This window comes from Gasterosteus aculeatus, chromosome 18 (genome assembly GCF_964276395.1).
Source record: "Gasterosteus aculeatus chromosome 18, fGasAcu3.hap1.1, whole genome shotgun sequence".
In the NCBI taxonomy this organism is placed as follows: Eukaryota; Metazoa; Chordata; class Actinopteri; order Perciformes; family Gasterosteidae; genus Gasterosteus; species Gasterosteus aculeatus.
The window spans coordinates 10,246,397-10,274,105 of record NC_135706.1 but is presented as its reverse complement, the minus strand read 5'-3'; the positions used below and the strand labels follow the sequence as shown (position 1 = coordinate 10,274,105).

The following is a 27,709-nucleotide window of genomic DNA, read 5'->3' as shown; positions in this document are numbered from 1 at the left end:
GGCGACGGTCTTGTAATATCATACAAATATGGGTCATTATTATCATTTAAAAATATACAGCTGTCAAAGATTAAAAAAAAGATTCAATCGACGCTTTTATTCTGAAGGCGATGCCGACCCATTTCCGCTCGTGCTCTTTTGATCTTTTGTGTACACTGGCGCTGTGCGAGTAGAGGTCCTCGAGAAAGATAACGGGTCTTCTTACCAGCCTTAGAAACTCACACACAAAAAAAAATCTCTGCTCCTCGTACTTGCTGTGCTTATGTCGTTTACGGTTTGCGTTCTTGCGACCAGCAGCGTTGATTCGAGGCCCGGTCCAAACGGCCTCTCGTGCACCGTCGCGAATGGGAGCTCAGTAGCTAGCTAAATCGACGACGGAGATGATGGTGCATCAGTGGATTTATCCCGGTGTCTCCGACTGAGATGGAGCCAGCGACGCTCGAGCGGAGTTGCTTGCTAGCTAGCTAGCGAGCTAACGGGTGCCCGCCGGGGTCCACTGTGCCCGAGCAGCCCGGGATTAACGCCAGCTAAATGGGCGCTGCTGCAATTTTATCGCGCGGGATTATTTGCAACGTTCTCCGACGTTTTCCTCCCCGTCCCCGGATTTGAGAGAAAGCGAGAGACCCAACCATGTCGATTAGCAAATTATGCTAACGTAACGTCAAAGGTTAGCTACACGTGACACCGTTCCATCTCGTTTTAAAACCGTTAAGACGCATCTCTGGCCGTCCTCGGGGGCTTCAGTCACGTTCATTTGGGTGAGTATGAGCCACTACAGGGTCAGACTATAATCTGGATGAGCCATGGGGATCTTTGCCCTTTGCACAAACCCCCCAGGCGTCCCTTAGTTGACGTTTGGTGTCGTCTCCTTCTTAAGTTAATTTGTTATATCCGCTATTGTGTCGTTGTGCCTTTGCCACCTTGTTCCAGTCCGCGGGTTGTCACACCCGACACATTTTCGAAGACCGTTTTCCCGTTATGCTAACGTTACCCCAGCCAGCCAGCCAGCCAGCCAGCTAGCTAGCTAGCAAGTCATGAAGTGATCCATCGCGTCACGGGCGACCGGGTCCTTTTTATAGTCCCGTCCGTGCACGTAATACTTTTAAGGACATGGCAGCTGGCTTAGCGGACAGTCGCCGAACCAAGTGGCGACATTTCAGAATAAAACCGGTTGAAAAAGAAGGCAATAAAACGCCAGAAGAACCGAAGACTGTGAGTGTGTCACATTTACGCTCCGTGAATTAGCCTCACCCTCGACCGGTTAGCGGCGGACTCGGCGTGTGTGCGCGCTTTTAACGTTGGGTTCCATTTATCTCTAGCGGATGTGTTCTTCCTGCTCCGACCGCATTGGTGGTGGTGTTGTTGTTGTTGTTGTACAGCAATGGACTTTGAGTACCCGCGGCCCTCCTCGTCGCGTCTTGTGCCAAAGCGCCCGGGATGCTGACTTGTGTGTGTGTGTGTCTCTGTTGCAGACGGTGCGCGTCACGATGGCACAGCTGTTGGACGGGGCCGGCGAGCTGGGCTGGGTTCTGCTCAAGTCCGTGATCCGCTTCGTGTTCATGGTCTTCAACAACTGTGCGGCCATCCCGTCCTACTGCTTGTACCTAGTGCTCCTCCAGCCGCTCAGAATATGGGACAGCTCCGCTTTCTGGCACATCGAAGGAATCATGTTCAAGTGGCTGCTGGCCATGGTGTCCTCGTGGGGCTGGATCGCAGGTTACACAGGTAAGCGGGGGTTCACGAGATGCACTCTTGGCGTGCATGCGGAGACATGTTTGCATGGAGGACTCGGTGATAAAAAAAAAAGCTTCCTGATGCACTCAAGAGATTCTTATAAAAAAAACGTGGAGTTGTCCCTTTTAGTTTTAGGTTTCTATAATAATTAATCTGACAATATCTGATAAGCCATTTGTGTTTAACCCATCTGAATGGGGGGTGGGGCGCTCTGTTTTCCCACTAGATCATACAGATGGTTTGAGTTTGGAGGATACCCTCCATACAGCAGGAAGTTTAGTTTCAACACCTTCGGGGGTTTTCTTTGCTTACCTCAGTGACTCCAATGTAAACACAGAGACAGGGACCTCGGGTGCTGCTTATTAAACAATGTGTGAACATGGACTCAAATGTGTCTACCCCACTGCCCTGACACGGGGTTAGGACATATGACTGAATGGGTAATGAATGAAATGCTTGTCTTTGTTTTGAATAATAAGTGCAATAAATTCTTGTTGCTTCACTTTCAATAGAGCTTCAGTAGCGGTGTCAACACCCCCAGCTTGAAACACACAGTTTGGTCCATTCCTATTACTGTTGATATGATCATATCTGTACTGTAAGATATGTAAGTTCTTGTTTTGACTAAACACCATGACGTCCCACGCATGGTTTTTGTAGTAATTCAACGGGTGTGTTTGTGGTTTCCTCTCAGCTGGCTGCTCGAATATCTGGAAGGGACTCGAGCAGTCACGGGTGTTCGGTTGCACGCTTACAAATGACAAAGTGGTGAACACGGGGCGCAACCAGGCGTACCGATCAATAATGCAAAGTGTCCAGTGCCTGTCAGTGAGATACCATCCGGTGACGCGAATTGTGGCTTAAGTTACAATTGGACTATTAAATACATCGTAGCTGATGTTTTCAATCTGGGTGTGTTTCTGGCGTTGGGTCGTCCCACGTGTGCTGCTCATTAGGACTGTAGTCCGAACAGTCTTATCAGAATTTATGATTTTTTTTTTCCAGCTACAGTTCGCCTTAAATTACTTATGAGGGAGCTTTGTATTATCAGGCCTAATAATCATTTAAGTGACTGGTGAAGTATTTCCGAAAAGATTGGCCATGGTGGCCGCCGGATAATGGGAGTTTTATCTCAACAGTAAAATGTCCTCCATTTTATTTGTATTTTCCTGCAAAAGCATGCCAAGTTTTATGTTTTTGGTATTGTCTAGGTTGGCATGTGTAGATCAGCACGGAAAGGGTGACTTGTGTTAGACTGCTGTCAGATATTGGTTACATTACAAAAATACAGTGAAAAAATTATAAGGGAGATCAAAGTAGTAAATCGCTCTGGGATAATAAATGACCGCGATATCCACGTGGCTTTCGTTTAGCGGTCAGAGCATTTGAGTGTCAGTGTTGTGACCCCCATCCAAGGTCATTTCGACAATAAAGGTTCATTCAACCCGTTGACCTTTCCCCCTCGTCTTGGTTAACCACCAATTCCCCGTAATGTGAACGACCTTTGAATCGGAGCAGCACACACAATGTAGATACGCCAGATTTCGCCCAAAGTCCGCGGTTTATTTTATTTTCCCATTTACGGTGCACATTTGTCTGCATTCTTTCCAAGTAACAGCTGTGTTGTTGTTGGTGTTGCCATCTGCACCACTAGCCCCCGACTGAAACCAATTCCATGCAACCAATCCAAGCTAGTGTTTTGCATCGAAAAAAAGACAAATTACATTCTGGTCGCGTAGTTACATGTAGAGCATTGACGTAGGATGTTGCAACACTTCTATTGCAAGAAGAAGCGGAACGACGATGCAGAGATACTACACTGTTGTATTTTGTTACTACACAGGCATGCTGTCAGTCCCACGAGGGGACTCCTAACGTCACCACGTGTATCAATGGGACGCTTTAGACTCAAAGACACATGGTCTGGTTTCGCTAGACTCTACTCACCTTTTGGAAGCAAAAGGTAAAGGCGGCTAGCGCCAATGTTGTCGCTAGCTGCAGTGCCAGCGTTTCCCCCAAACCATTTGAACAGATTCTTAGGAGGGTTGAGAAAGCTGCGTCGCTCTGATCTCTAACGTTTCTGTGCTCTGCTGATCCCTTTTTCAGACACCACCACATTTTGACTACAGCCAATTATGGTGATTGCTATTCTTTTGCCCCACTTTGCAGTGCTAACTTTGAGAAAATCTGTTGGCTTTTGTGCGTCAAGAATGAATTGTTTTGTTAACGTTAAACGTTAGTCACCCAAATGCGAGAATTGAGCAGGGAGCGGCATTATTTAACGGCGTTACTGTTGTGTGGTCACTTGTTTGGCCAATTGACCTAATCGTCTTTTCCTCGTTGTTGACCAATCAAAGCCGATGACCCACACCAGTGGGGTCAAACAGGTCAACAAAAGACAGCAGGATTAAGTCTTCATCTGTGTTGATTGAGTGACCGCTCCGTTGGGTCCGTGGCGAGAGATCAGATATGGTGATTGTAAGAATGGTCCCAGGACAAAGGACGAAAGCAGGCAATCGTGTCTGTGTGATTGCATATGTTACATTTCAGCTGGAGAGAGATCAGATCTCAGATGTGATAAACTGCAGTGAGGACTGGAGTAACTTCACCTCTCTTTAAAGCTATAAAAGAGACTCTGCGTTCCTGCCTCCGTGCACCCACACACGTGTTATCATCTACTTGGCTGATTAGACTTCTTCTCTGGAATGTGTAGGTGTGTACAGATCGTACTTGATTGACATGACTTACTGTCTAATCTTATTTGCGTCTGTTTGACAAAGACAAAATGATCAGATTTTAGTTTTTCTGTGCGTAGACTAAACATCGTCACCTGTCCGATCTTTGTCAAATGGTGTCTCCTGTTTGTCGTTAACGTTCTGTGCATTCGCAAACATTTCTTTACTGTCAGGATCTTGAAAGCCTCATAGAAGTCTCTGTGGGACTAATAAAGGATTATCTTACCTTATCATCTTATCTTTAGCACTGTCTACTTTTGAAAGATATCGTTCAGGGACTGGTTGCCTTTTTCTGGCCTTGCTTACAGCCTTTTGGTTAAAGTTGAATGTGTGCATTGAAGACGCAATGCAGGTCAAGATGCAATTGTGTTGTCAATACGGGATCTTCCTATAGAATAATGGCGCTGCAGCTTGGGGGTGAGAGGGCGATGGCTTGAATGGGAATTAACATCCCTTTTGTTCTTGAGCCCCGAACCTTGTTTGCATAAGCGGAGGCTGGCGTCTCAGATGGGAAATATCCTTGTGGATGACAACACATGATGCGGCAAATCCATATTTTAATGTTGATCTGTTTTCAATGATACCAAAAAGCTTTTAGAAGCAATGGATTTGTTCATATTTGATTTTAACTTTTTTTAATTAGTAGAAGAAGTTACAGGCAATTTTAGGGACCCCTTTACTCCATTGAAAGCAACATGGAAACTCCAAACATGGCGGCCTCATCTGTTTTACGTACCAGGCGACGGATTTAATTTCATTCTGAATTCACTCAACTTGTCGAGATGGTTCAGACACGAGGTCGGCAACCTTTTCGCTGGTGTCATATTTTTATTTTCTTGTTTTCATCACGGGACCATATCAACAGCTCTTGTCTGCGGGAAACCAAAAGTAATGAAATGTTCAATGAGTTTTTAACGGCACAGAAACGTGATGTTTTACTAACCAGCGAGCTGAATTTGAATAGTTGAAAGGTGTGTCAAAATTAAAGTGTGTGTGTCCGAGAGTGTGTGTGCACTTGAGGCGGCCTCACTCTGGTTTAGACAATTGTAACAAACACAAACACCCACGACATTTTAGTGTTTTAAGAAATATTGTACCTCCTGGTAAATGAACATTTCAGGAGGCCATGTTGAGATTATTTTTTTTTTAGTTAGTTCAATCATGCGGGCCAGTTTATTACTGAGATCAACTATTTTTGTTGGATAGGGTAACTTGTCAGGGCTCTGCGATTGCGACAGGCTTTTGATTTTCGGTAATGCAATTTCTTGTTACTCATTAGCCAACAGTCAGCAATAAAATAGCAACTACCAGCTGCGATCCAATCTCCATTACTGCTGCTTTTTCAATTTAGAAAATCAGCGTTGTATTTCCAGCCAAAGCGTCCAATGTTCGCTCTGAGAATTGTCGCTCTTAACCCGGTAGACCACAAAGCTTAAACCCTCACTGAAAATGGTGTCCGTGTTGATGGAAGGAGGGGGGGGGGGGGGCAAGGTCAGCGGAACAGCGTTTAGCTGACCACCGCTAGCGGAGGTGTGTGTGCGTGTGCGTGCGTGCGTGCGTGCGTGCCTGCAGCCGGGCTGTCACGCTGCACCGCTAACCGTGTCATTGCTCAGAGACAATTTCCCTAATGTACTCCATCTGACAGATGACCCATCTCTCTGATATCCTTTATGCCCACCCCCCTGCAGCACCGGGGCCTTCAGCGCCTGCTCCTTTTATGAAACGACATTGTCTTCAGGCGTGTTGTCAGGGTTCATTGGAGAACCTCGGGTGGAACAATGGTTCACGTGTCGTCGCTTACGTCCTGCATCCCGTGCACACGTTCAAATGTAAATGAAGCCACGCTTCTATCTGCAAGCGAGCTTGTGGAATGACTTTGAGCTGGATGGCGAGCAGCGGGTACAGACTTTAACGGTGCAATGAGATCAGCGTGCAACCTTTTTAGTGGTCAGGAGCGATCCCGTCAGGGGAAGGAGTTGGCCTTTTACTGCGAGCCGTGCAGGAATGGTTAAGCTGACGGGTTGCTTGATATGCCTTTTTTCTCTTCTCTCTCTCGCGGTTACGACAGCAGATCCTGTGTCTCATCCATTCAGAGCGTACGCCTGCAAAATGGCAGTTTTTTTTTTAAACATAAAATGCCTGCCGTGGTTGACGTGAGTTGGCTATGGAATTGTGGACCTCGGCTGACGCGACGACTAACTCGTTTGTTGATTGCTGTTGATTTTCTCTGCTTGTGGAACAATCCCTGAAAGGATTCCTTGAAGATGCACTTCAGATGTCACATCTCTAAGCAACCGCCTCCGTTATGTGGTGTGGAAATCGAGTCAGATGGCTCAGAGGAAAAGCTCTTAAGAATATTGTTAATGCAGAAGTACCAGCATGTTTGTCTTCACAATAGTGCAAGAAAGCTGTCATGTTTTGTTCTTTGAACCTGCCAGTTGTGTTGTGCTGGTGGATCCTTTGCCCTGTTTGAAACTACTACACTCAGTTTTTTCACTCCTGGTATCAGCTGTACTGCTCCTCAAAAACCAACACAAAGTGTCATTGTGTACGGGCTTCCTTCATTTCCCTGAATAGTTTTTGACGAGCCCAGAGCGTGAGTGGCCTTTTGTGTACAAAGACAGAGACCTAGTGAGACACTGAGAAAGAAAATCATCTTTTCTTCCCAAATGGCCGTTGGTCTGAACAACAGGCGGAGTAACGTGTTTTTGTTGAAGACGACCTAGAGTCACGTCTATTTATTTGTTTGTTTATTTATTTATCATAGACTTTATTGCCCCGTGCATCGCCTCTGCTGCTTTTCATCGCGGACACATTTGTCCCGTATTTTCCTCCACAACTTTGTTCACCTCTCGACCGGCAAACCGGCGTTGGTGGCGATCTCCCTCTGTGAAGCCAACCCGCTTCTACAACCCGCCAATGACGACTTGTATACGCGGTCATATTTGCGCATTTCTTCCGACAAAAGTTCTTCAATCTGATCCGTTCTCTCGTAAACATTCTTCTTTTTAATAATGGCGGTATCGGGCTATGAAAGCGGAAATGTGAGACTCCGTAAAGGACGTAGTTAGCGGACCAATCGCAGCCTAGTGCGCTGCGGGAGGCTTCGACGCAAGCCTAGTAAAATGGCTCGACACACGCAAGGATGCAAGGAGGTGTGAAAAGTGACGCTCGGAAAACAGAAGCATAAATCAGGCTTGAGTGACACTAAAACCTCATTGATCGGCTTCAGCCACAATGTGTAGTTTTGCACAGCAGGTTGGTCCTTCGTTAAAGTGAGAAAAGTTAAACATGTAATAATGAGATATGTTCAGGAACATTTTTCCTGAAAAGAATCCAGCAGTTAAACGGCTTTCTAAAGCATTTAAAAGCAAATTGGCCTCATGTCTATTTCTTTAGATGTGTAAACAGAGAGAGGTGTCGCCCCCCCACCCCCACTACCCATAAAGACGTCGCTTACACGCCCTGCGTGCTTTGCTCCGGCTTCACTGTGCCGAGTGTGAGCTGTGCTCGGGGGGGCTGAGCGGCACATCGTTTGCATCCCACAGGGCCGGGGTCGGTCAGACAGGCACAGAACCGTGGGGGTCCCCTGCCTGCTGAAGCTCTGCTCCTCGGGGGGGGTTCTCTGTTAATATGCAGAGCTGCTCAAGTGTAGTTTTTTTGTTGTTGTTTTTTTTAATTGCGAAAGGCAGCTCACGTGGTCCATGGGAGGGCTATTGTTTTCACCACTCATCTCCGAGCCCTGTATCCATCTTTTGTTGCGGCTCTTTTGTTGTGGGTATCCTGGCAACAATTAGACCCAGATGAATAGGTGGTACAGTAGGCTGTCTGCGCTGAGACATGACTGTGTAAATCATGGAAGAGGGACTTAACGAAGATGCCGGTCATTGTTTGCTGAAAAGCGCCGTCAAGAAGAGGGGCTTCTTTGCTGGACGTTCTAGGAATCAGGAAACATTTATTAGCCAAAATATGTCAAACATACAAGGAATTTGTCTTGGCGGTTAGTGCGCGACAGTCGACAGACAAGACAACAGTGCACAAGTAATAAAATAAAGTGGAATGAAATGCTAATGCAATGGGTTAGTAGAATAAGGCTAAGGCTATGGGTTAGTATAAAACAAGGGAATAAAGTTTAAAAAATTTAAATATTAAAAAGTTAAAAAGAAAAATATTAAGCATAATGTGCACTAACGAACAAGTAACAGACAAGAGACAAAGTGACAAGTGACAAAGTGATGAATTGCAGTTAAAGTGGCATGTGCAGTATGAGGGGGAGTGACCGGTGGAGTGTTATAGTCAGGCAGTGGGGGACCGGGCTCTGTTGATGAGCCCGACTGCCGACGGGAAGAAACTGTTCGTGTGGCGGGAGGTCTTAGTCCTGATGGACCTCAGCCTCCTCCCAGATGGAAGTGGCACAAACCGTTTTTGTCCGGGGTGGGAGGGGTCGGCCGCGATCTTTTTAGCTTGCTTCAGAGACCTGGAAGCGAACAAGTCCCACAGGGACGGCAGATTGAAGCCGATCACCCTCTCTGCAGAGCGGATGACATGCTGCAGCCTGCCCTTGCCCTTGTCCTTGGCTGTGGCTGCAGCGTACCAGATGGTGATGGAGGAGCAGAGGATGGACTCCATGATGGCCGTGTAGAAGTGGACCATCATCGTCTTTGGCAGGTTGAGTTTCTTCAGCTGCCTCAGGAAGAACAACCTCTGCTGAGCCTTCTTGGTGATGGAGCTGATGTTCAGCTCCCACTTGAGGTCCTGGGTGATGATGGAGCCCAGGAAACGGAAGGAATCCACAATAGTGACGGGGGAGTCACACAGGGTGATGGGGGAGGGTGGGGCTCTGTTCCGCCGGAAATCCACAACCATCTCCACTGTCTTTAGAGCGTTGAGCTCCAGGTTGTTCTGGCTGCACCACGACACCAGATGGTCAGAATCCCACCTGTAGGCGGACTCGTCCCCACCAGAGATTAGTCCAATGAGGGTGGTGTCATCCGCAAACTTCAGGAGCTTGACGGACTGGTGGCTGGAGGTGCAGCTGTTGGTGTACAGGGAGAAGAGCAGAGGGGAAAGAACGCGGCTTTGGGGGGGAACCGGTGCTGATGGTCCGAGAGGCTGAGACATGTTTCCCCAGCTTCACGTGCTGCTTCCTGTCAGACAGGAAGTCTGTGATCCACTTGCAGGTGGAGTCTAGAGGACTCCCAATTATTTTACACGGTGTGAGTAACTTTCTTTCCACGTTAGTGACTGTAGAGTCGTTATACCGGCAACACATTTCCTTACGGTGAAGAGCCGTGACAACTTTTGTCTCTGAGGCAGCAAAATATATTGTTCAGCGCTCTGTGTCGAGGCTGCAGCGGGCGAGCTGTTTCTTAAGTGTATTGAGAAGTATTTATATTACTGTGGGTACTTTTGCTTGCCACCTTTTTTGAAGGTCCGTGTTCGACAGCTTCCCCGGTAGTGGTTAGATGTTATTGCACATCTGTCCTGTGTTTTCTCTCATCTTACTCATCCCGATGACAAAGGAATTTTTAGTTTTGTTCTTCTTCAGGCTTTAATCTTAGAAAAGTTTAGGTGTTATTTCGATTGGGGGAAAAATGTAGGTTATATTTTTACACGTAGGCCTTGAAGCCAGACTCGACCGTTTTTTGACCACAGAACCTTTTACGTACCATTTCTTGTGGTTTGCTTGTCACCATAATTTCCATCGATCTTCCCGCCATCTTCAGCTTTGTATGATGTGAATCAACAACAACCGCCTGATCATTGATTTGGTGTCGACATTACTTAGTCCACTCAATATATCAATCAAAAACCATTTGGCTTGGACATTCGAATAAAGCCTAATTTCCAACTGTTTGGATCACAGTGTTGCTCTCTGGCTGGGTGAGACCTTTAGTATCTAGTTAGCAGTGTAGCGTCCTCAATGGGCCTCTACTTGCCCTAAAAACTGTAGCTCACAGATATGTTCTCTATATCTCCAGTATATTTGTTAATCGTCTCATTTCTGTGGTCAGCTTTCCATTGATGGTGGTGGTTTCTCTGCCCAGTGAAGCAGAGAAGGGAGCTCCCATACCAACAAGTCCACTGACGATGTCGACCCAAAGCCTGATGACTCAGTTTTAAACGTTGGATGATATCTCCATCTAGTACCCAGTGTAAACTGTAAACTTTACTAAAAATAAACACCTGCCACCTACAAAAGAAAAAAGGGTACAGAAGTGCAGCTTTTGATGCAAAGCACAAATGGTTGTGCTATTATATTGTAGCCTTTTTAAAATGGTTTAATGCATGTAGGATGTGGGAGCCTATGACTCTAGAGCGACTGATAATGAAATGCCAGCTTATATAATTTACTAGTATGCCATCAAATGGCCATCTGGTGTTAATGCTTTGATGCCCATAACATGGACCAATTTTAATAAACAATATAATTGAAGTTACAACATATTTTGTTCTTCTCTACTATTTCCTGCTCAGCCCATAGTGTCTTTGCACCCTCTTCTTATAGTATGTGCAGTGTTTCCCACTCAAAGACACAAGGATTTAAGTATTAACTTATACGCCGTTTCCTCTGGTATCCTACGAGTGGTGAATAGTGAGAGTTATTGTGGTGTCATTTCCTGATACTCACTTCTGCTTCCTCATTTCCAACCACACGGCAAATACTGCCATTCCCTTTCAACACGGGTTAAAACACATGAGGTCTTATCTGATGCACCTGAGGCTCATTGTTGAGAGACTAGTCCTAGGTGGATCAATGGGAATCCATGCATGCAGATCAGACGGCAGTGTGTAGTGAGGGAGTGTCTGCACACTTTCCTGCTCCAAGATCAACAGATGATGTCAGTCAGTTCTAACGTGTGTAACATTCCCCTTTCAGTGTTTATTCCTCGGATATATTTTACTTTATTTGTTTTGATATAATGAACCACAACTGGCTGACTTTAAGTGTATAAAGTCAGCTTGTTGCCATCATTAAAATTTTTATTTCTGGCAGAAGTAAGCACTCAGATCTCTTTCGGCAGCGATGATGTAGCAACGCACCAGGAAAGGCAGTGAAGAAGACGACTCTACAGCAAACATGGGTGTAAACAATGAAATTAGCATTAGAAAATGTGCCTGGGATGTTCAAAATGTTAGATCTCAGGTGTTGTGAAGAGGTGTAACATGGGTGTGAAAAAAAAACCTACTAAAAATGGATATTATTCACAACATTGTTTAACCACAAGTGTCTTTATTTTTCCTCAAAGTAACGGAATGGGGTGACGATGTACGGCCCATCTCTGAAGAAGAAGCAATGGTCATCGTCAACCACCAGTCCACGGGAGACGTGTGCACCCTCATGATGTGCCTGCAAGACAAGGGCATGGTAAGAACAGAGAAACGTGCATCAAGCCATCGTACAAATCGTGCATCACACAAAAGCTGGATGTTTAAACCTGCAGAGTGCGTGACTGCTGCTTCTTTCAAAATGGCCACAATGTTTAACTTTATGACTGTTTATTTAAGACGGGAAAAAGCTGAAGAATACTGCGCTCATGATGATACTCCCATATATAACACCGTGCACTGTGCACTGCATTTTATCCAGTGGATCCTTCAGGATGAAAGCTGTGTGTTGGCAAATGGAAGGATGCAGCTGCACGGTCGGGCCGACCGGTGGGAGATTAAGCTAACTGGGTTTTGTTTTTGTACAAAGGTTAGCCGACCTTGTTTGTTTCACGTGTCAACAATCAACAAGACAGCAGGCAGTACATTTTGTAGTACCGTCGAGTGACAGGACGGTGCTTTTTTTGGGGGGGGGTTTGCCCAAACAGTCGTGACTGGGGGCCTGGCAGAGCGTTTGCTGCAGTCAAAGGACGCAATTGGCAAAGCTTAGAGACTGCTGCTTTGCATTCTTTCACACACGTTGCTTTCAGGGAAGTGAAACATCTCCAGTTTCTCTTGTTTGGACGTGAGCCATTAAAAGAGAACATTCTATACTGAAACGTATCCTTAATTGGCAAAGTTAAACCGTCGCCACCAAACAGTTGCACGTAGACGTGGCTTCTTTTCCTCAAATACACTGCCAGCAGAAGTGGGTTCGAAGCGTCCCGTCGTCTATAAAACGGCTGCATCCGCAAGGCGGGCAGCTTGTTGTTTGCTGCTCAAACGGTGCAGGAGGTCGTCTGGGAATTGTGGATGGGTGGCAGCAGCTGTGTTGTGTGTGTCGCAGCACTGGTTCTGCCTAGCTAGGCTGCACAGACATGATGACGTGAGCCGCCTCAACAACCGCATCGCTGGCCCAGTTTATCCTCTTAGCACTGAAAGGACAGTAAGCCAAAGCTGCCAATGGCTGCAGGGTCCGAGGGGCGGTATCAGTTCCGGATGCTGGATGCTTTTGATTACAGGTGAATTGGTGGATTTCGAGATTTTCATTTTTAATTTCTCTTCCCTTTTTTTCTGTTTAGGTGGTACAGAAAATGATGTGGTTGATGGACCATGTGTTCAAATACACCAACTTTGGCCTAGTGTCCCTGATCCACGGGGACTTCTTCATCAGACAGGTAAGACCCAAAGGTCGTAGTCCTTTAACATCGTGTGAAGTGTTTGTCGACGTGTCTTTTATTCGGCCATTAGCCAACTCTGCATCCCACTGTAGAGACGACACAGCAAGAATACAATGTCGCCGGTACAAGACGGACGATTTCTCCTCGCGTGTGTCACCACCTCGTTCTTCCCCTGAAGGTTTTAGCGTAACTAGCGTCATTGGACCTTTTTATGCTGCAAGTCCCTCAACCTCCCGGTTTCTACAGCACAACCCATCTGCTCGTCCCAGCTGGACAGCAGACACGTTTGTGGGATTCCTCCGGCCGTGGGCGTCCTCTGAGGAGGAGAACTGCACTGGACAGCAGTGTGGGAGGGCCGCTGAGCCCCGCAGGGTCGGACTGACCCCTTTTGTTGTAGCGGGCAGGGCTCCTGACGGTCAGGGTATTCCTGGAACGTTATGCAAGTTTGGGAGGTTTACCCCACACAGGGAACAGGGATTTACCACCAGGGTCATTCACAATTTTAATAGATGTGTATGTCTGCAAGATGCAGCAAAGCCGTAGCTTTATTTGCACATGACATAACAGGCTGACATTTTTATGCATCAGTTGGTACCAGAACCTTCAAGTAACTGATATATGTTTGAAATATATTACATCCACTAGTAATAATCCATTTTGCAGGCGGCTGACTGGTTAGCATTAGCTACCCAGCAAGTGGGGAGGGGCTGAATAAAGATGACAAAAGATAATGTCTTTTTTTTTTTTTTTAAACAAACAGAGCACAGATTAGTGTGCAGTCGTTTGTCAGCCTGTCCTGTGTCACTACAAGACATCTGGAGTCATAGCTGTGTCACAATGAAGGCGTTTGACGTTTGAATTCATGGAATAAATTCCCGACATTGCTTGGCCCTTCTTCTGCATGTCACAATACTTCAGTTTCTGTACATTTCAGCCCTTCGATGATGGTCATTTTCCACGAGGTTTAAACTTAGACGTGCTGGCACCTCACACTCCTTTTCACCTTTTTTTTTTTTTTTTTTGTAGCTGCATAACTGCCGCGGCAAGGGAGATTTTTTTTTTAGGTCATGGAAATGCTTTGCCATGGAATTTCCCATCAGGCACTGTGCCGAGGGTGAAGCACCTCGAGCCGGCTTACGGCCAGAAGGCCTGCAGCAGGAGGCCAGAGCCCTTTTACTGCCGTCTGTCTCTCGCCGTGATCCCCTCTGGCAGGGGTGTGCGTGCATTGCTGACATCCTTCCCCAGAATACCTCACGTCCACGCAGCACAGCCGGGCCTCTGCTGCAGCTTCCCGAGCCTCCACCGTCTCACTGTCCGCTAACACCCTTGCGTTTGGCACAGCACGTTTAAGGAAATGTGTGTGAAAGAATGCAAGCCTTGTTCTTTTTTTTCTTTTTTTTTTTTAAAGGAAAATTTAATATTAATATGCTGAAATGATTTACACAAGAAATACACGGTAGCTTAGACTTTCAATTCACGTTGATGCATAATCATTAATGTTGGCCTACTATTCCTTATTTAGTTTGCTATTCAAGTTTTTTTCGTGGTAATACATTTATGCAAAAAAGAAACGCAATGTATTTTACTACTGACCTGGATTTTGATATGTCAAAGCTTCCTCACTTCGGTTCATGTAGCTGCCGTAAAACCACACAGTCCCGTCTAGGTTTGTTGATGCGTGTTTCGATCTTTGAATCAGAGATTCTGCTACAATGGCAGTTTTCTTTCCTTCACTTTTTCCCACGTGTGCTCACATGTCGGGGGTCTGCGATGCATTCAACAATCTGAACATCAATCCGCTCCTCTTTGTGCCGATGCTCTTAATGTTGCCATCATGTTTCACATCCGTGAAGTTTCTGCATCTAACGTATGATTTGGGTTTGCTGGCTGTTTTTTTTGGTCAGCACACATCTTGTTAAGTTACTGAATTTAGCACTTCGCCTCAATCATTATGTTTTATTAACTGAAAGTGTGCTGAAAAACTGCTCTTTCAGACTTAAAGGGACTAAATCCTGGCATTGTGCATTTTGTTGTTCCCACAGGGTAAAGCTCACCGAGACAAGCAGCTGATTTACCTGAAAGATCACTTAGAGAAATACTACCACAGCCGCAACAGGAAGTGGATAGTGCTGTTCCCGGAGGGTGGCTTCCTGCGAAAGCGGCGGGAAACCAGCCAGTTGTTTGCCAAGAAGCACGATCTCCCCCACTTGACCCACGTCACGTTGCCTCGTCTCGGGGCCACCCAAGTTATCCTGAAAACTCTGTCGGCCCAGCAGGAGAACGGCAGCGTGAGCAGCGAGTCCGGGACCCCCAACCAGAGAGGTAGCTATTGTAACTATTGGCAAAAGCTGCTTCCTTTTTTCACTTCTAATATCTGTGAAATGTTGCTTTTGACCAAATGTGACCCGGTGTTGGATGGAGCGCAGTTCAAACGTGAAGCCTTAAATCACGGCCGCTGTAGCCCTCTGTCCTCTGGGAGGAGCCGTGGCGACGGCATCCAGGGACGTACCAGAAATTGCAACGAAGTCGCTGAAACCCCAGGTGGTTCTTTGTAGGAAAGTCCTTTTTCTGTCTAGAGACCAGCCCCAATTAGAGCAAGAAAAGGATGTATGGGAACAACCTGGGTTTTATTTACACTGTGTTTCAAATAGATGGAATTTATTTTTTCTCTTTATACATCGGGAGTATTGCAAGCAAGAAGCACAGCATTAAAAAAAAACACAACCACACAGATGCAGAGAGTTCCTCCTGCACTCTCCCTCTACCGAGCGGTCGCTCCTGGCTTTGGTATTTTTTGAGGGTGTGCCGTGTTAATAGTCACTTAAAGAGACTTTGGCCCGTCCACCAGTTTGCTAACGCAGCTCCGTGTCCGACAGCCTCAGCACTGATGTCTGTTCGGCCCTCTGCACGACCGACCGCCCGGCCCAAGGAGGACTATTTTTTAATCAGCTGTCGTAAAAATGTAGATAAAGACAAGGACGGCTTCAGTTTTATGCCACGCGTGCAAGTTTTTTGGGGAGGGGCGGGGTGGGTTCTGTAAATTTACCAAAGAAGTCAACAATGGCGAGAGCAGATGTTTGGTTTATGACTTCAGGCCCGGAGGGGATTTTAAAAACATTTGAGGGTCGATCCTTTTTCATGTCACATTTCGCATTGTGTAGTTCCACTTCGTATCCCACTTGTTTCCCTTTCTTGCTGTGCGCTTTCGGTCTGTTCTAGCCAATCGAGAGTAGAGTAAGCTGGTTGCTGCAGTAGAGCCTGTCCTTCCATTTGAATCTAGCTAATGGCATTAAAACGTAGGGCAAGAGAAAACACACACACACACACACACACACACACACACACACACACACTCGGCTTGACAATCCTCCCTCACTATGCTGTGTGCGCACGTGCATGCTCCCGGCTGATCAAAGACACAGCTCTGTCTGCCGCTGACCCTCCCTGATGCTCTGCAGAGGTTCCTCCAGCCTGCTGACTCACTCGGAGACAAATGGGCCACTTGGAGTAAATGTGATTTGATGTAAATGTGTGTGTGTGCCGTGTATCAGCCAATGTCAACAGTGCTAGAGTCACTGCTCGGCACCAGACACTTTGCTCACTGGTCAACAGGGAAGTTCACAGCCTGCAGAAACCCTCTGCGTTTTTCTGTGTTTATAAAACTGTTGTTTTACAGCTGCTAGGTTTGCAAAGTTCAGAGCCGTGAGTCATTCAGGGTGGAAACGGAGCTCCGCGTGACGATAGCACTGACTAACAGGCGGGGGGCAGTTCCCGGCCACGTTCTTAGTCGGTGGGAGGGAACCTTTGGGGGTTTCAAGTGTTGTAATTGGCCCCCTGGAAGTGGCCTGATGGAGAGCCAGGTATCTGCCGGTGTGTTTCCTTCCTCCCGGCTGTTTACAGAAGGACCGGCGCCCTCCGGCGACACTTTGAAGTGCTGTTGTTATTACAACGGTGTTTGCCACAGCACACAGAGGCACCGGCGATACTTCGGCGCAGGGCCCGGTTCTTTGGCCGTCCGCTCACAACAGACTTCTAACGCTCTCGCACAGACCAGATCCAATTACCCACCCAGGGATGGTTGTGTTGATGCCATTCCCTTAAATACCAAGGATGCCTATCAAGTCACTGTTACAATGATATCAATGAGCCAGCAGCCATTTCCTCAGCGGCTTGTTTTTGTATTGGGATCAGCCTCGGACAGCCAGCTTGGTTCGCATTGTATTTTGATATAATAGATCAACTGGGACATTATAAGTGGAATAAAATAACGGTAATATAAGCTTTAAATACTTGCCAATCCAATATTGTCACCCATAGATGCGAAAGGCCCATCACAGTATAGACTGCATGGCACATTCTATTAGCATCGACATCATCATATTTTCTCCCCTGATGTCTCCCCATGTTTTAAATATTCCAGTAGCCGGTCCTCTAAATCAGTGGTCCCTGACCACCGCGCCGCGTGGGCCGTTTGGTACCGGACCGCACCACAGAAAGCTTATATATATATTTTTTTCTGAAAAATGTTTTATTTTGAAAATTGACCGGATTTTCTCCTAATTATGTGCGCTCGTCCCTCTGACAGATTCCCCACGCGTCACCAGGCGTTTTTCTCCACGTTTACAATTGTCCTCTTACCGTGCACGGCAGTTTCGCCCACCAGCGAACACAGAGCGCGCGTCTACTACACCCCCCCCCCCCCACCCCCACCCCGTCGGACCTTCTCGACCGGTCCGCAAACTATTGTCTGACATGAAAACGGTCCGTGAGGTAAAAAAGGTTGGGGACCACAGCTCTAAATGACTCTTGTCTTGGTTACTATTGTTGACAAACAACCGAAAAGCGATCACATCGAAGGAACATTGCGGTTGCAAACCCTAATGCCGTCTCTCACATGTTCCAGTTCATACCAAAGTTTTCCTTTCAGCCAATCATTGTCAAAAATGTAGCTCTGCCCTGCGGGCGCGGCGTGTTCACTTCGCGCAAAGACGTCAGTGTTCTCGGAGAGAGAAGTGCTCAGTAACAGCAGCCTGTGACCCCGTGGAGCGGTCAAAGGCACACTGCTGGACCGGCCCGTGCCGACCGAGGCTGCTGCTGTGCTGCTGTTTACTCCTCTTCTAATGTTCCACAAGCCCCTTTTAGCTTGAAGCAACATAACGCCGTTTGGTTAAAGCTCCACTCGGGTGTTTTACTGCGGTTTCATAACCGCGCGTGACTTGTTTGGGGGGAGTGGGCTTTCCACAGTTGTGTGGATGGATCACCTCTGTTACTAAGTTACTGATAATGTCAAGATTAGTCCTGCAAAGAATAACCAGCAAGAGGTTTAATGGTTAAATTGGATTTTATTTGTTGTTACTCGCATGGGAGCACAGAGCTGACCCTGCATAATGTGTATAAATAAACACATCCGTGCAGTCATGTTTAACATTCCCTCCGTCAACCTTCTACTTCACTCTTTACTACTTTTCCACCTGTGGGATTAACTGTGTGGGGAGGCGAAAATGTTTCTTTCAGTGTGACCCGTTAGTGTAGCTGTCGTTGACAGTGCCGCTGACTCTATACCGCCCGCGTGTCTTTGACCTCAGCCTAGTCGGCTGTGGCTAAACGTGCCTCAGTCTGTGTGAATTATTTGTGTGTGCCATGCCTTTAAGGCTGAATCCCGGCGTAATCAAATGCGTCCTAACTTCCTAATGTCTGTGTTTTGGCTCCGTGGCAGGTGATAATAAACGTAAAGGCCTGCAGTGGGTGGTAGATGTGACCATAGCGTACCCCAAAGCGAGACCCATGGACATCCAGACCTGGATCTTTGGCTACAGACCACCTACAGTCACACATGTACACTACAGGTAAGCATACAATGCTGCTCCATTCGTTCCCCCGTCAGGTCATTTTTGCTAAAGTACTGTATAGTTATTGTGATGAAACTTCTGCTCTGGTCTCCTGTCCTCCTCCTCCTCGTATCCGTGTCCTCGCAAGAAGTGTGACGAATCTATATAACCAGAGCCAACCCCAGCTCTTTAATGGAGCTCCACGTCACTCACATTTGGTGTCCAGAGACTTTGAGACCGTTTTGTGTGACTCACGTAAGCAGCGTTTCCGTTATCTCGATGGTGAACTTGAGCTTTATTTGCCCGCTGATAACACAAGTCCACCTTGCATACCTCATGAGTCAGCACAACACACTGGACATAAAGGTTCCAGACCTCTCTGAGCGCCATGAAGACCGATTGTTCATCTCCTGCACTCGTGTGACATTTCTAAGCATTTACAGTCACGACATATTTGAGAGGTTTCGGCTATTGTTTTCCAGGCAAAGCAAATTCAAGTAAATGATAAGCAGTTTATTAAGTAACGGAAATAATTGTTAGTTCCAGCCTTTATTATGTTTCCTTTGTTCCCAGTGTTTTGGAAGCTTTGACAACGATGCCGCTGTTCTCGGTGTACAACGATTCATTGTCGTGTGTAACACAAACCGCGCAAAGAAGTCTCAGCGCAGGTTGTGATCGCAAACGAAACGCGCTGCCCCGGATGTCTCTCTGGCGTCCTCCAGGTTCCCCTCTGTCGCTAATCCGTGCCGCTCCGGGATATGACGAAGGTTTTGTGGATTCGGTGACTTGTGTGCCCTGCTCGGGATGAATGTGGCGCTCTGTGCGTTGTCTCGACGGGGTAGATCACGGGTGATGTAAAACCAAACTCCAGCGGTCAGTAAGCGGAAGTCATGTTGACCCGTGTGTGTGTGTGTGTGTGTGTGTGTGTGTGTGTGTGTGTGTGTGTGTGTGTGTGTGTGTGTGTGTGTGTGTGTGTGTGTGTGTGTGTGTGTGTGTGTGTGTGTGTGTGTGTGTGTGTGTGTGTGTGTGTGTTAAAGATGATTTATGGCTTACTGGCTCGTCTCTGGTGGGCTGAAGCTAAACACTAATTGAGTATAATTAGAAGAGCAGAGGATGCGCTGGTCTGCCCCCCTCCCCTCCCGCCCACCTCTGGGACTCTAATCAGCCATTGACATGACCAGCTTCCCTCGCTGAGTCAGCAGCTCTTCGGGGGGGTGTTTAGACAACGCTTATCAGCCAGACATTGGGAGCATGCATTTTTCTGTTAATCTTTTGCTAGATACGTAATGTGGGTTTTCGTTGCTGGGCTTATAAGTACAGAATAGTTCATTTGTGTGTCCGGTGGTTTCTATGGGCAGTGACCTCAATAATGACCTGCTTGACCTTTCACTGGGCCGCATACGTCACTACTGGGCCTTGACCCATGGGGCGCTGACAATATTCCAGATGAATCCACATCAAGCGTTTTGTTGAAGACTTCCTCTTCCTCGCGCTGCCTCCTCACCTCATCCGTCCTGCCCGCTCTCCGTGTAATCTCAGCCATCCAGATTGCAGCATCATAAGCCCTCTGAGTGGCAGATGAGACAGCGAGGTGGGCGTGCGGAGGCAGAGGGCAGTAGTGGCTGTTTAAATACATTGAAATCGTTCAATTTCAAATGCACCAATCTCCTCTTTCTTAACTTTTTTTTTTTTTTGTGCTGCCATATTTCTCAAAGTCGCTGTTTGGGACGTATCTGAAAGGTGGCGTGATTTATTGCGTCTCAGCCTGCACGGTCATCGTGTGGCTGCTCTCTACCCGGCTGTCCGCCAGACCAGGCACTCGCGCAGAACTTTTTATTTTCCATGGCTCTTTTCGTCAGCGAGGATTAATATCTCTTCTACGTGTAAATGAAACTGATCTCAGTTTAGTCTTCGGTTTGTTACAAGTAGGCGTCTGAGGAGCTGTTGTTGTCCGCTGTTTGTGGGGCGGGCCCTCTCGGGGATACTTGGCAGGTGATTGGATGAATCATCTTTCAATCGAAATCCCGCGGGTCGAGAGAAGAGCAAACGCCTCTTTTCGTGTTATTGTGTAACTTTGGTGATTTTTATTTTTCCTTTTCGAGTATTTAGGGGACGTGGAATGTTGGCAGGCGATAGTTTGTCTTTGAAAGGCGCGTCCTGCTTCGTACGAGCTAAAGATCAAGGTGCGCTGACATCGGTGTGACCGTCGTCCATATCTACCGCTGACGTTGGTTTTATGGCCTCGTACGTCCGACCCGTCGGCTGATAAGAGGTTGATGGCCCATGCTAAACCTCCACCCTGCTCCTCCCGCACCCTCCGCCTGCTCGCAGTAACCAGGGGAAAGTGGGCTGCTGCCACGTCAGCTCGGATGGAAGTGAGACTGAGTAGAATAGCAAAATATACCAGTGTTATTAAATCTTTAGTCATTTGTTGACTACATACAGACGTTAATACAACACTTTAATAGCGTAGGAAGTTATCACCAGAGGTTTTTATAACTGATCCAGTGTAGCACAAATGAAATACAACCTTTTTATATGTTGTTTGTAATAATTACATTGCTTTAGCTGGTAAAACTGATCGTCTTTCTGCCAAAGAACTGAGAGGATTCAAAGGCAACGGTTTGGATATTTGGAGCTCGGTGGTAGAAGGAGACTGAGAGCAGGCTGGAGACGTGTTTCTCCCCAAGCAACACCGGCCGTTAATTTCAATAATTTCCTTTTGCGGCATTTTGCCCGACGGGTCAGCAGGCCTCACGGGACGCCTTTTGTTTCTCAAGATTTCACAGCAAGACATACGGAGTCCCTGAATGATGACCAGACTCTTCCAGCCAGCAACCAAATTAAATTAGCATCCAGGCCAGTTAGAAGGGGAAACATTACCTTACAAATGAGTTTCAAACAAGGCTGTTACTATGGACTATGATTGTCCCTCTTCATAGATCAATTAATTTGAGAAATATTCCTTCTGTGGAACTGTATTCAATGTCTAAAAAACAAGGCCTGTTTGTTTTTTGCAAAGTGACTTTAGTTACACAGTGATACCGCTTCAGATTGTTCTTAATGGCATCATTGCATCCAACTTCCTCATGTGATATCATCTGTGTTTTAATTGTTGTCTCACAAGGGACTGACTTTCAACATTTAGCCGAAATATTTGTGTGATGATGCCTTTCCGTCTGCAAACAGCACTCGGCACTCGCATGCTTACAGTTGGATTAATGCTTATTTACAGAAGAAACTGCAGCTGTCTGTGACTCCGCCGTGGTGTCCGGTTAACAAGTCCGCCGCTGCCAAGTGGCCTGGGGGTGGAGGCGAGAGTGCTGGCAGGGCCCCGCGCCAGCGTGTCTCCACCAGATCTCCCCCCCTCCCCCCAACACTGCTGCCGGACGTTGGCTCGGTCCAGCTTCTCGAATGGGAGGCTTTGATCGCGGTGACCTGTGGCCCTAATCTGAAATAACCCGTATCTACGGGAGCGAGACGGCGCTGTCAACGTTCCCCGACTAGACGGCAAAAGGTTGAGCACCCGAGGCCGTCGCTCCTCAAACCTCCCGATAATTGTTCCGAGCCGGCTCCTGTTTTCCTTTCTCACGGGATCAGGGAGCCATTTGTTTACGTTTATTTGAGAGGCTTATCGCTGCTGTGAAGGAAAGCAGAATTGTCTCTCCAAAGATGTTCTCCTAATGGGAAGAACATGGGAACGAACGTTCTCCTTTCTGGTGCTTGGAGGGTTTATCGGTGTAACCGGTAAGATGAAAGACACCCGACTCTGTGGGAGAAACATTGCGGAGCGTGTCGCTTTTAACCGGTAATTGCTTTGACCGGTAATCAGCCAATCACGTGGCCACAGCGGCTCGGCTCCCGTCTTGGGGAGGCAGATGCTCTCGGAGGGCCTGGTGTTGCTTGTGGTCCAAAGCTTGTTTCATCTTCTAAAAGTCCGCTTCTTAGAAGTTTAATTAGACAAAGTGGTGGATGTTGGTCAGATTTAGCTTTTTTTTTTATTTAAAAAGTTTTATGGAACTAGGGAAATAAAAGTTGTCAAAGAGGTTCTTGTTCATAGTTGCCAGGAAATCACATTATTAAAGGGTTTTGCTTTTTTTATGTCTAACTTACATTAGTCATGTGGACGCCCCGATGCGTTTCATATTCATCACTTTATGTAGGAGATCATGTCAATACTTTGGAGGAGATTAGGGGTGCATCTACAATTGGTCTCTAATCAACTGAGCGGCTGTTTATATTGTTTGTTAAATGTCAGAAAACAGTTACAATTTCAGTGAGGCGATGATCGATTGAATCATTTATAGTTGCTGATTCCTTTTTTCAATAAGTCATCTCGGCTACATTTGTACCAATTACCAGCATAAATGCTCATTCTGATCCAAGCCGTGTGTATTGATGTGTTCGCACCTGCACAGGAGTGGTGTTCTTAAACTGGATTTAACCAACAAGACATCTGCCTGACATGACTGCTGTTGCATTTAGTTTGGGTGGCTTTTTAAAAATATATATTGAGCCCTCTGGTAATCTGTAACATGTATTCCTGCCCTCTGACCGAAGCTCTCCTCAAAGGCCCGTATGTACTCGTATGGTTGATATGATCCCGTTGGGAGTATTGAGCAAATGTTAAGTGCAGAGGAACTGCTGCTCCGAGGGAGGAGACTGTAACCTCTATTTGAAGGTGACCAGGAGCGCAGCCTGGTGGGGACCCCTCCTGGCTGGAGACCAGACTTCATCGGCACGCTGATGTAAACGTGACCCCGCGTTACTTTCAAGCAACTCGCCAAGTAAAGCTAAATGGACCGAGAGGCACGACATAAATTGAGCAGCGAATTAAATTGTTAAACCAAGTGGGTGTCTTCAGTACCTGACACATTCTGTACTTTTCGCAAAAAACATTTTCTTCCCACACATGAAAACTCGTCAGGATCTCATCAGCACTTCTGTCTGTCCGACGAGCCGGCCAGCTAATGAATCCACCAAACCTGCTGAAGCTTGAGCAAACAATGCTGTAGTAAACGTAGCGCCCTGCCCTCTGACCCTCCCCCCCCCCCTCAGAGTGTGGACCGCAGCATCCGCAGAGGATCAATGCAGACAGTCCGTGCTGAGTGAGGCCCGGGTAATTCTTTTTCTTTTAGTGTGTGTGTGTTCATCTCTCTCCCTGTCTGTCTTTCTCCCCTTTTCTCCCTCAGGATGTACCCAATAAAAGAGGTTCCTGTGGAGGCGAAGGCCCTCACCTCCTGGCTGTACCAGAGGTTTGTGGAGAAAGAAGAGCTGCTGACCCACTTCTACGACAAAGGTGTGTCTCACTCATTTTGTTCCAGTTGGATCTGAATTCTCCTCAATTGCATTCAAAGACACATAAACTAAAATGAAGCCGCAGCTATGATGCTTATCTTTTATAACAGAGGCTGAAAGGAAGTATTTGATTAAATCCTATTTGTTGAGTGGGCACTTCTCATGCCGGGAGTTGACTTACCTTTTTGAGGGGCACTATCGCTACAAGACAGTGATATATGTGTGAAAATATTTATTTATCCATTATGGTAAAACTCATGGAACGCAAAGTTGAGATGGGTAAGCATACAGGGATGCGGGACATCAGATCAAAGCCAATTACAAATGTGGTTTGCAGCATGCACCACCGAGGGACGCAAGGACAACTCTCATTATCAAGAAAGGGTGTTCTTCGACTTCAGTTTGACTCTAAATCACAACATCTTGGTGGAACAAATTTGTACAAATATGCGTATGAGCAACGTTCTGATTCCTCTGTATCTGTCTCCCCTCATAAGGATCATTTCCCTCTCAAGACGGCCAGAAGGAGGCCGCGTCCCGACCGATGATCCTGGACCCCGTGTGGCTGTGCGCTATCCAGTCGTTTGCTTTTGCCTCCGCCTACATCTGGTACAGCGTCCTCCAGTACCTCTACTGCTGTCTATTCTGAGCGCGCTGATGAGGCGAGAGTCTTTATTGGACCACTGGAAAAGCCTCAGGATCAGTTGGTGTGTGTGTGGCCCAGCGTCATACCTGCCCCCTACGATGGATGAATGTACATTTACAACAGTGGAGCGACTTCACAGGAACAAAAAAAAGCAAAGGAAAAAAAAAACATATGAAGAACACAAACACACAGAATGCAAATAACAATACCATAGGAAACTGGTCACAGGCATAGCAGACTGGCACACAGCCCCAACAACACACACTCACTCAAACGGCCTAGCAGAATACTCTCGCACTCGTCACGACACAAATTTCGATGTTTACACGTCCTCATACACGTAGACGCTCACAGGTACACGACTTTTTATTCAAAGTGAACAAAATGAGGCTCAGGACACCTGCAGAGGACGCTGTGGACCGAACTCCCTCTGTTCCCCTCCGAGGCTTCAGCCGCAGTAGTTTTACAGAGTGTAAAGTGTGTATGGGACGCGTGTGAGTGAAAATATATATATATATATAATATATATATATGTGTGTGTGTCTAGAAGCATAATGTCTGCCCTTATTCTTCGTCCCGGCGAGAGTTGATGAAGCCCACCGGACGTCTCTTTTCAGCCACTGACTAGCCGGCTGGCCACACCTTCCAGAGCGAGCGGCTGAATGAACGCTGAGCCCGCCGCTCCTCTGGCCTTCATTCCACTGAGGATCCAGGCTGCTCCCCGTCCCAGGGAAGGTTCCTGTGTGGTAGCCGTCACCGTTTTCATTTTCTTTCGTTCTCTTCCCTTGACCGGCATATCGCCACGACAACGGCCATTGTATTTATTGTTGACGTCATTTCTTTTTTTTCTTTTTGTCGAATATATTTCCCGTTCGCCCCCCCGTCGTCGAGGCCGTATTCTGAATTCACAGAGGAAGGAGGTCCATGTTTACACTGGCGGCCCTGCTGAAAGCGTAAAGGGATGGCGGCAATGATGCGGCTCTTGATATGAAGATGTGTTTCTCTGACAGGCATTGAAGGGAGGAAAATGAGACAACGTGCTTATTTAAAAAAAGGTTTAAAAGAAAAAGACTGTGGCACATAGAGCGAGAATTGCAGTCCGATGACCTAAAGAGTAACTCCCTCGTTGTGGATTCCCCTTTTCGTGCTCTGCTCTCCCGACGTGCACACACAGCCATGTGCAGCTACACACAGCAGAGTAGACATCTGTCGCTACAGATCAGCTCAGCGAGCCAGACTGAGAAGGCAGAGACTCCTGTTCCCCCATTGGACTACATAGTTTTCCAAATATTTAAGCCATACGCTTAGTGTCGTCGGTTGGGAAAAAGAAATTCATTTTCTTTTCTTTTTTATAGAAGGCTACCCTAATGTTCAGCTTCTAAAATAGACATTTTGGCTTACAGAACTATAGGTGTCATTACTGTAAATTTACAGCATAACCTGCCTAAGTGAGTGTGCGTGTGTGTGTGGTTGCCCTCCCCCCCGTCCCCCGTCCCCCTTTTGATATTTATGATTCATGTCGTGTTGCTCTTCGACATCAGAGTGTGGCGGCATCTTCCCCAGGAGTGGTCAAGTTTTATTTCATTTAAATTGTCATGAAACTGTCGTCCTCATGTCACCGGTCTGTTTAAATCTTGTACATAACGAAGCTGTGGAAGAGTTTTAATTGTTGGAATCGACGGCAGCGTTTTTTTTCTTTCGTTCCGTGATCATTTCTGGAAAATTCAGTTTTAGATAAAAAAAAAGTCAATGTTTTTAAAAGAAGACGAAAGCAAGGATTTTCCCCTCATTTCTGCGATGACCTTGTTTTTATTTGTTGTTGATTTTTTTGCTGACATCAGAGCTACTGTGCGTCCGCGTGCTGGCCGACTCCGGTTTCTAACTTGTACTGTTGTACTTTTTGTTTAAAGTCGTCAGGATTTTAGTGGAACACCTTGAATATCAAGCCTTACCTGATGTGCTGGTGGACCACGATCCCAAATAATGCTGTTTGCTCCCGCCCCCTCTTGGAGAACCTTTTTGTTTTTATAGATGGTTTCTAAGTGTGGAGCTTAATCTGGGCCAGTGAGGAAGGGGAACTCTGGCACGGCCCTGCGAGGACGCCGCTGTTCTCTCAAACCCACTTGTGTTTTTGAGGTGCATTTTTTTTTTGTTTTCTTAGCCTGCTTTTAAATAGGAAAAAAAAAGAAGGGCAGCTATTATGGTCGTCATAAACCAATGCATAAAATGTGCATTTCAGTAGTTTACTGCCCTCCTCGAGTCTGTTTGTTAAAACTGTGTGAAATGAAAAACAAAGGGGCTACCTGGGAAGGTAAAAATGTTAGTGCGCGTCCTCCAGTGGCTCTTTCAGATTCCCCTCCACCGTCAGAGTGACTTGAAATGAAGCTTCATCTTTCTTTTTCTCAACCTTTTTATTCTTTTATTTATTTTAATTTTCTTTTCTTTTTTTCTGACCACGTTTCCAAAGAAGGCAGGGAAAAAATGTTTTCCTAGATGTTTTAGGAAATAAACACTAGGGATTTAAAGAAATTATACTAGAGCTGTCTGTAATTTTCCATTTTGTACTTCTCCTTTAATTCCTAGCTACACAGCCATTTTACAACACAAAAGACGTGCTGGAATAAAACATCATAAAGAAGCCGGACAGTGTTATTCTTTTCTTTAGTGTATTCCTCTGGGTTAGCGTGTGTCGTATGAATGCATTGGACGATTTAAGGGAAGCGTGGTGGTTTCTCCCTGCTTCCTGTCCTGTTTAATCAAGTTTGCGTTGTATTTCTCATACAGGAATTTGTATTGAACAACTCGTCATTTAACGTGAACTCTGCAGAAACCACTAACTTTCACTACACGCCAAACTAATTTATTCTTCTCATACTGTATATAAGCATCCTGGAGGTCCTGTAGATATGTTTAAAAGGA

General features: G+C 46.5%; 1 protein-coding gene across 1 annotated transcript; it reads left to right on the top strand.

Moving 5' to 3' along the window:
• Positions 1-88: 88 nt before the first annotated feature.
• lpgat1 (lysophosphatidylglycerol acyltransferase 1) lies at positions 89-27,428 on the top strand. Its single transcript, XM_040160565.2, has 8 exons — positions 89-758; positions 1,473-1,725; positions 11,720-11,838; positions 12,920-13,015; positions 15,061-15,340; positions 18,735-18,864; positions 24,039-24,145; positions 24,642-27,428. The coding sequence occupies exons 2-8, from the start codon at positions 1,488-1,490 to the stop codon at positions 24,791-24,793; spliced, it is 1,122 nt and encodes a 373-aa protein (XP_040016499.1). The 5' UTR covers positions 89-758; positions 1,473-1,487; the 3' UTR covers positions 24,794-27,428.
• The last annotated feature ends 281 nt before the right edge of the window (positions 27,429-27,709 follow it).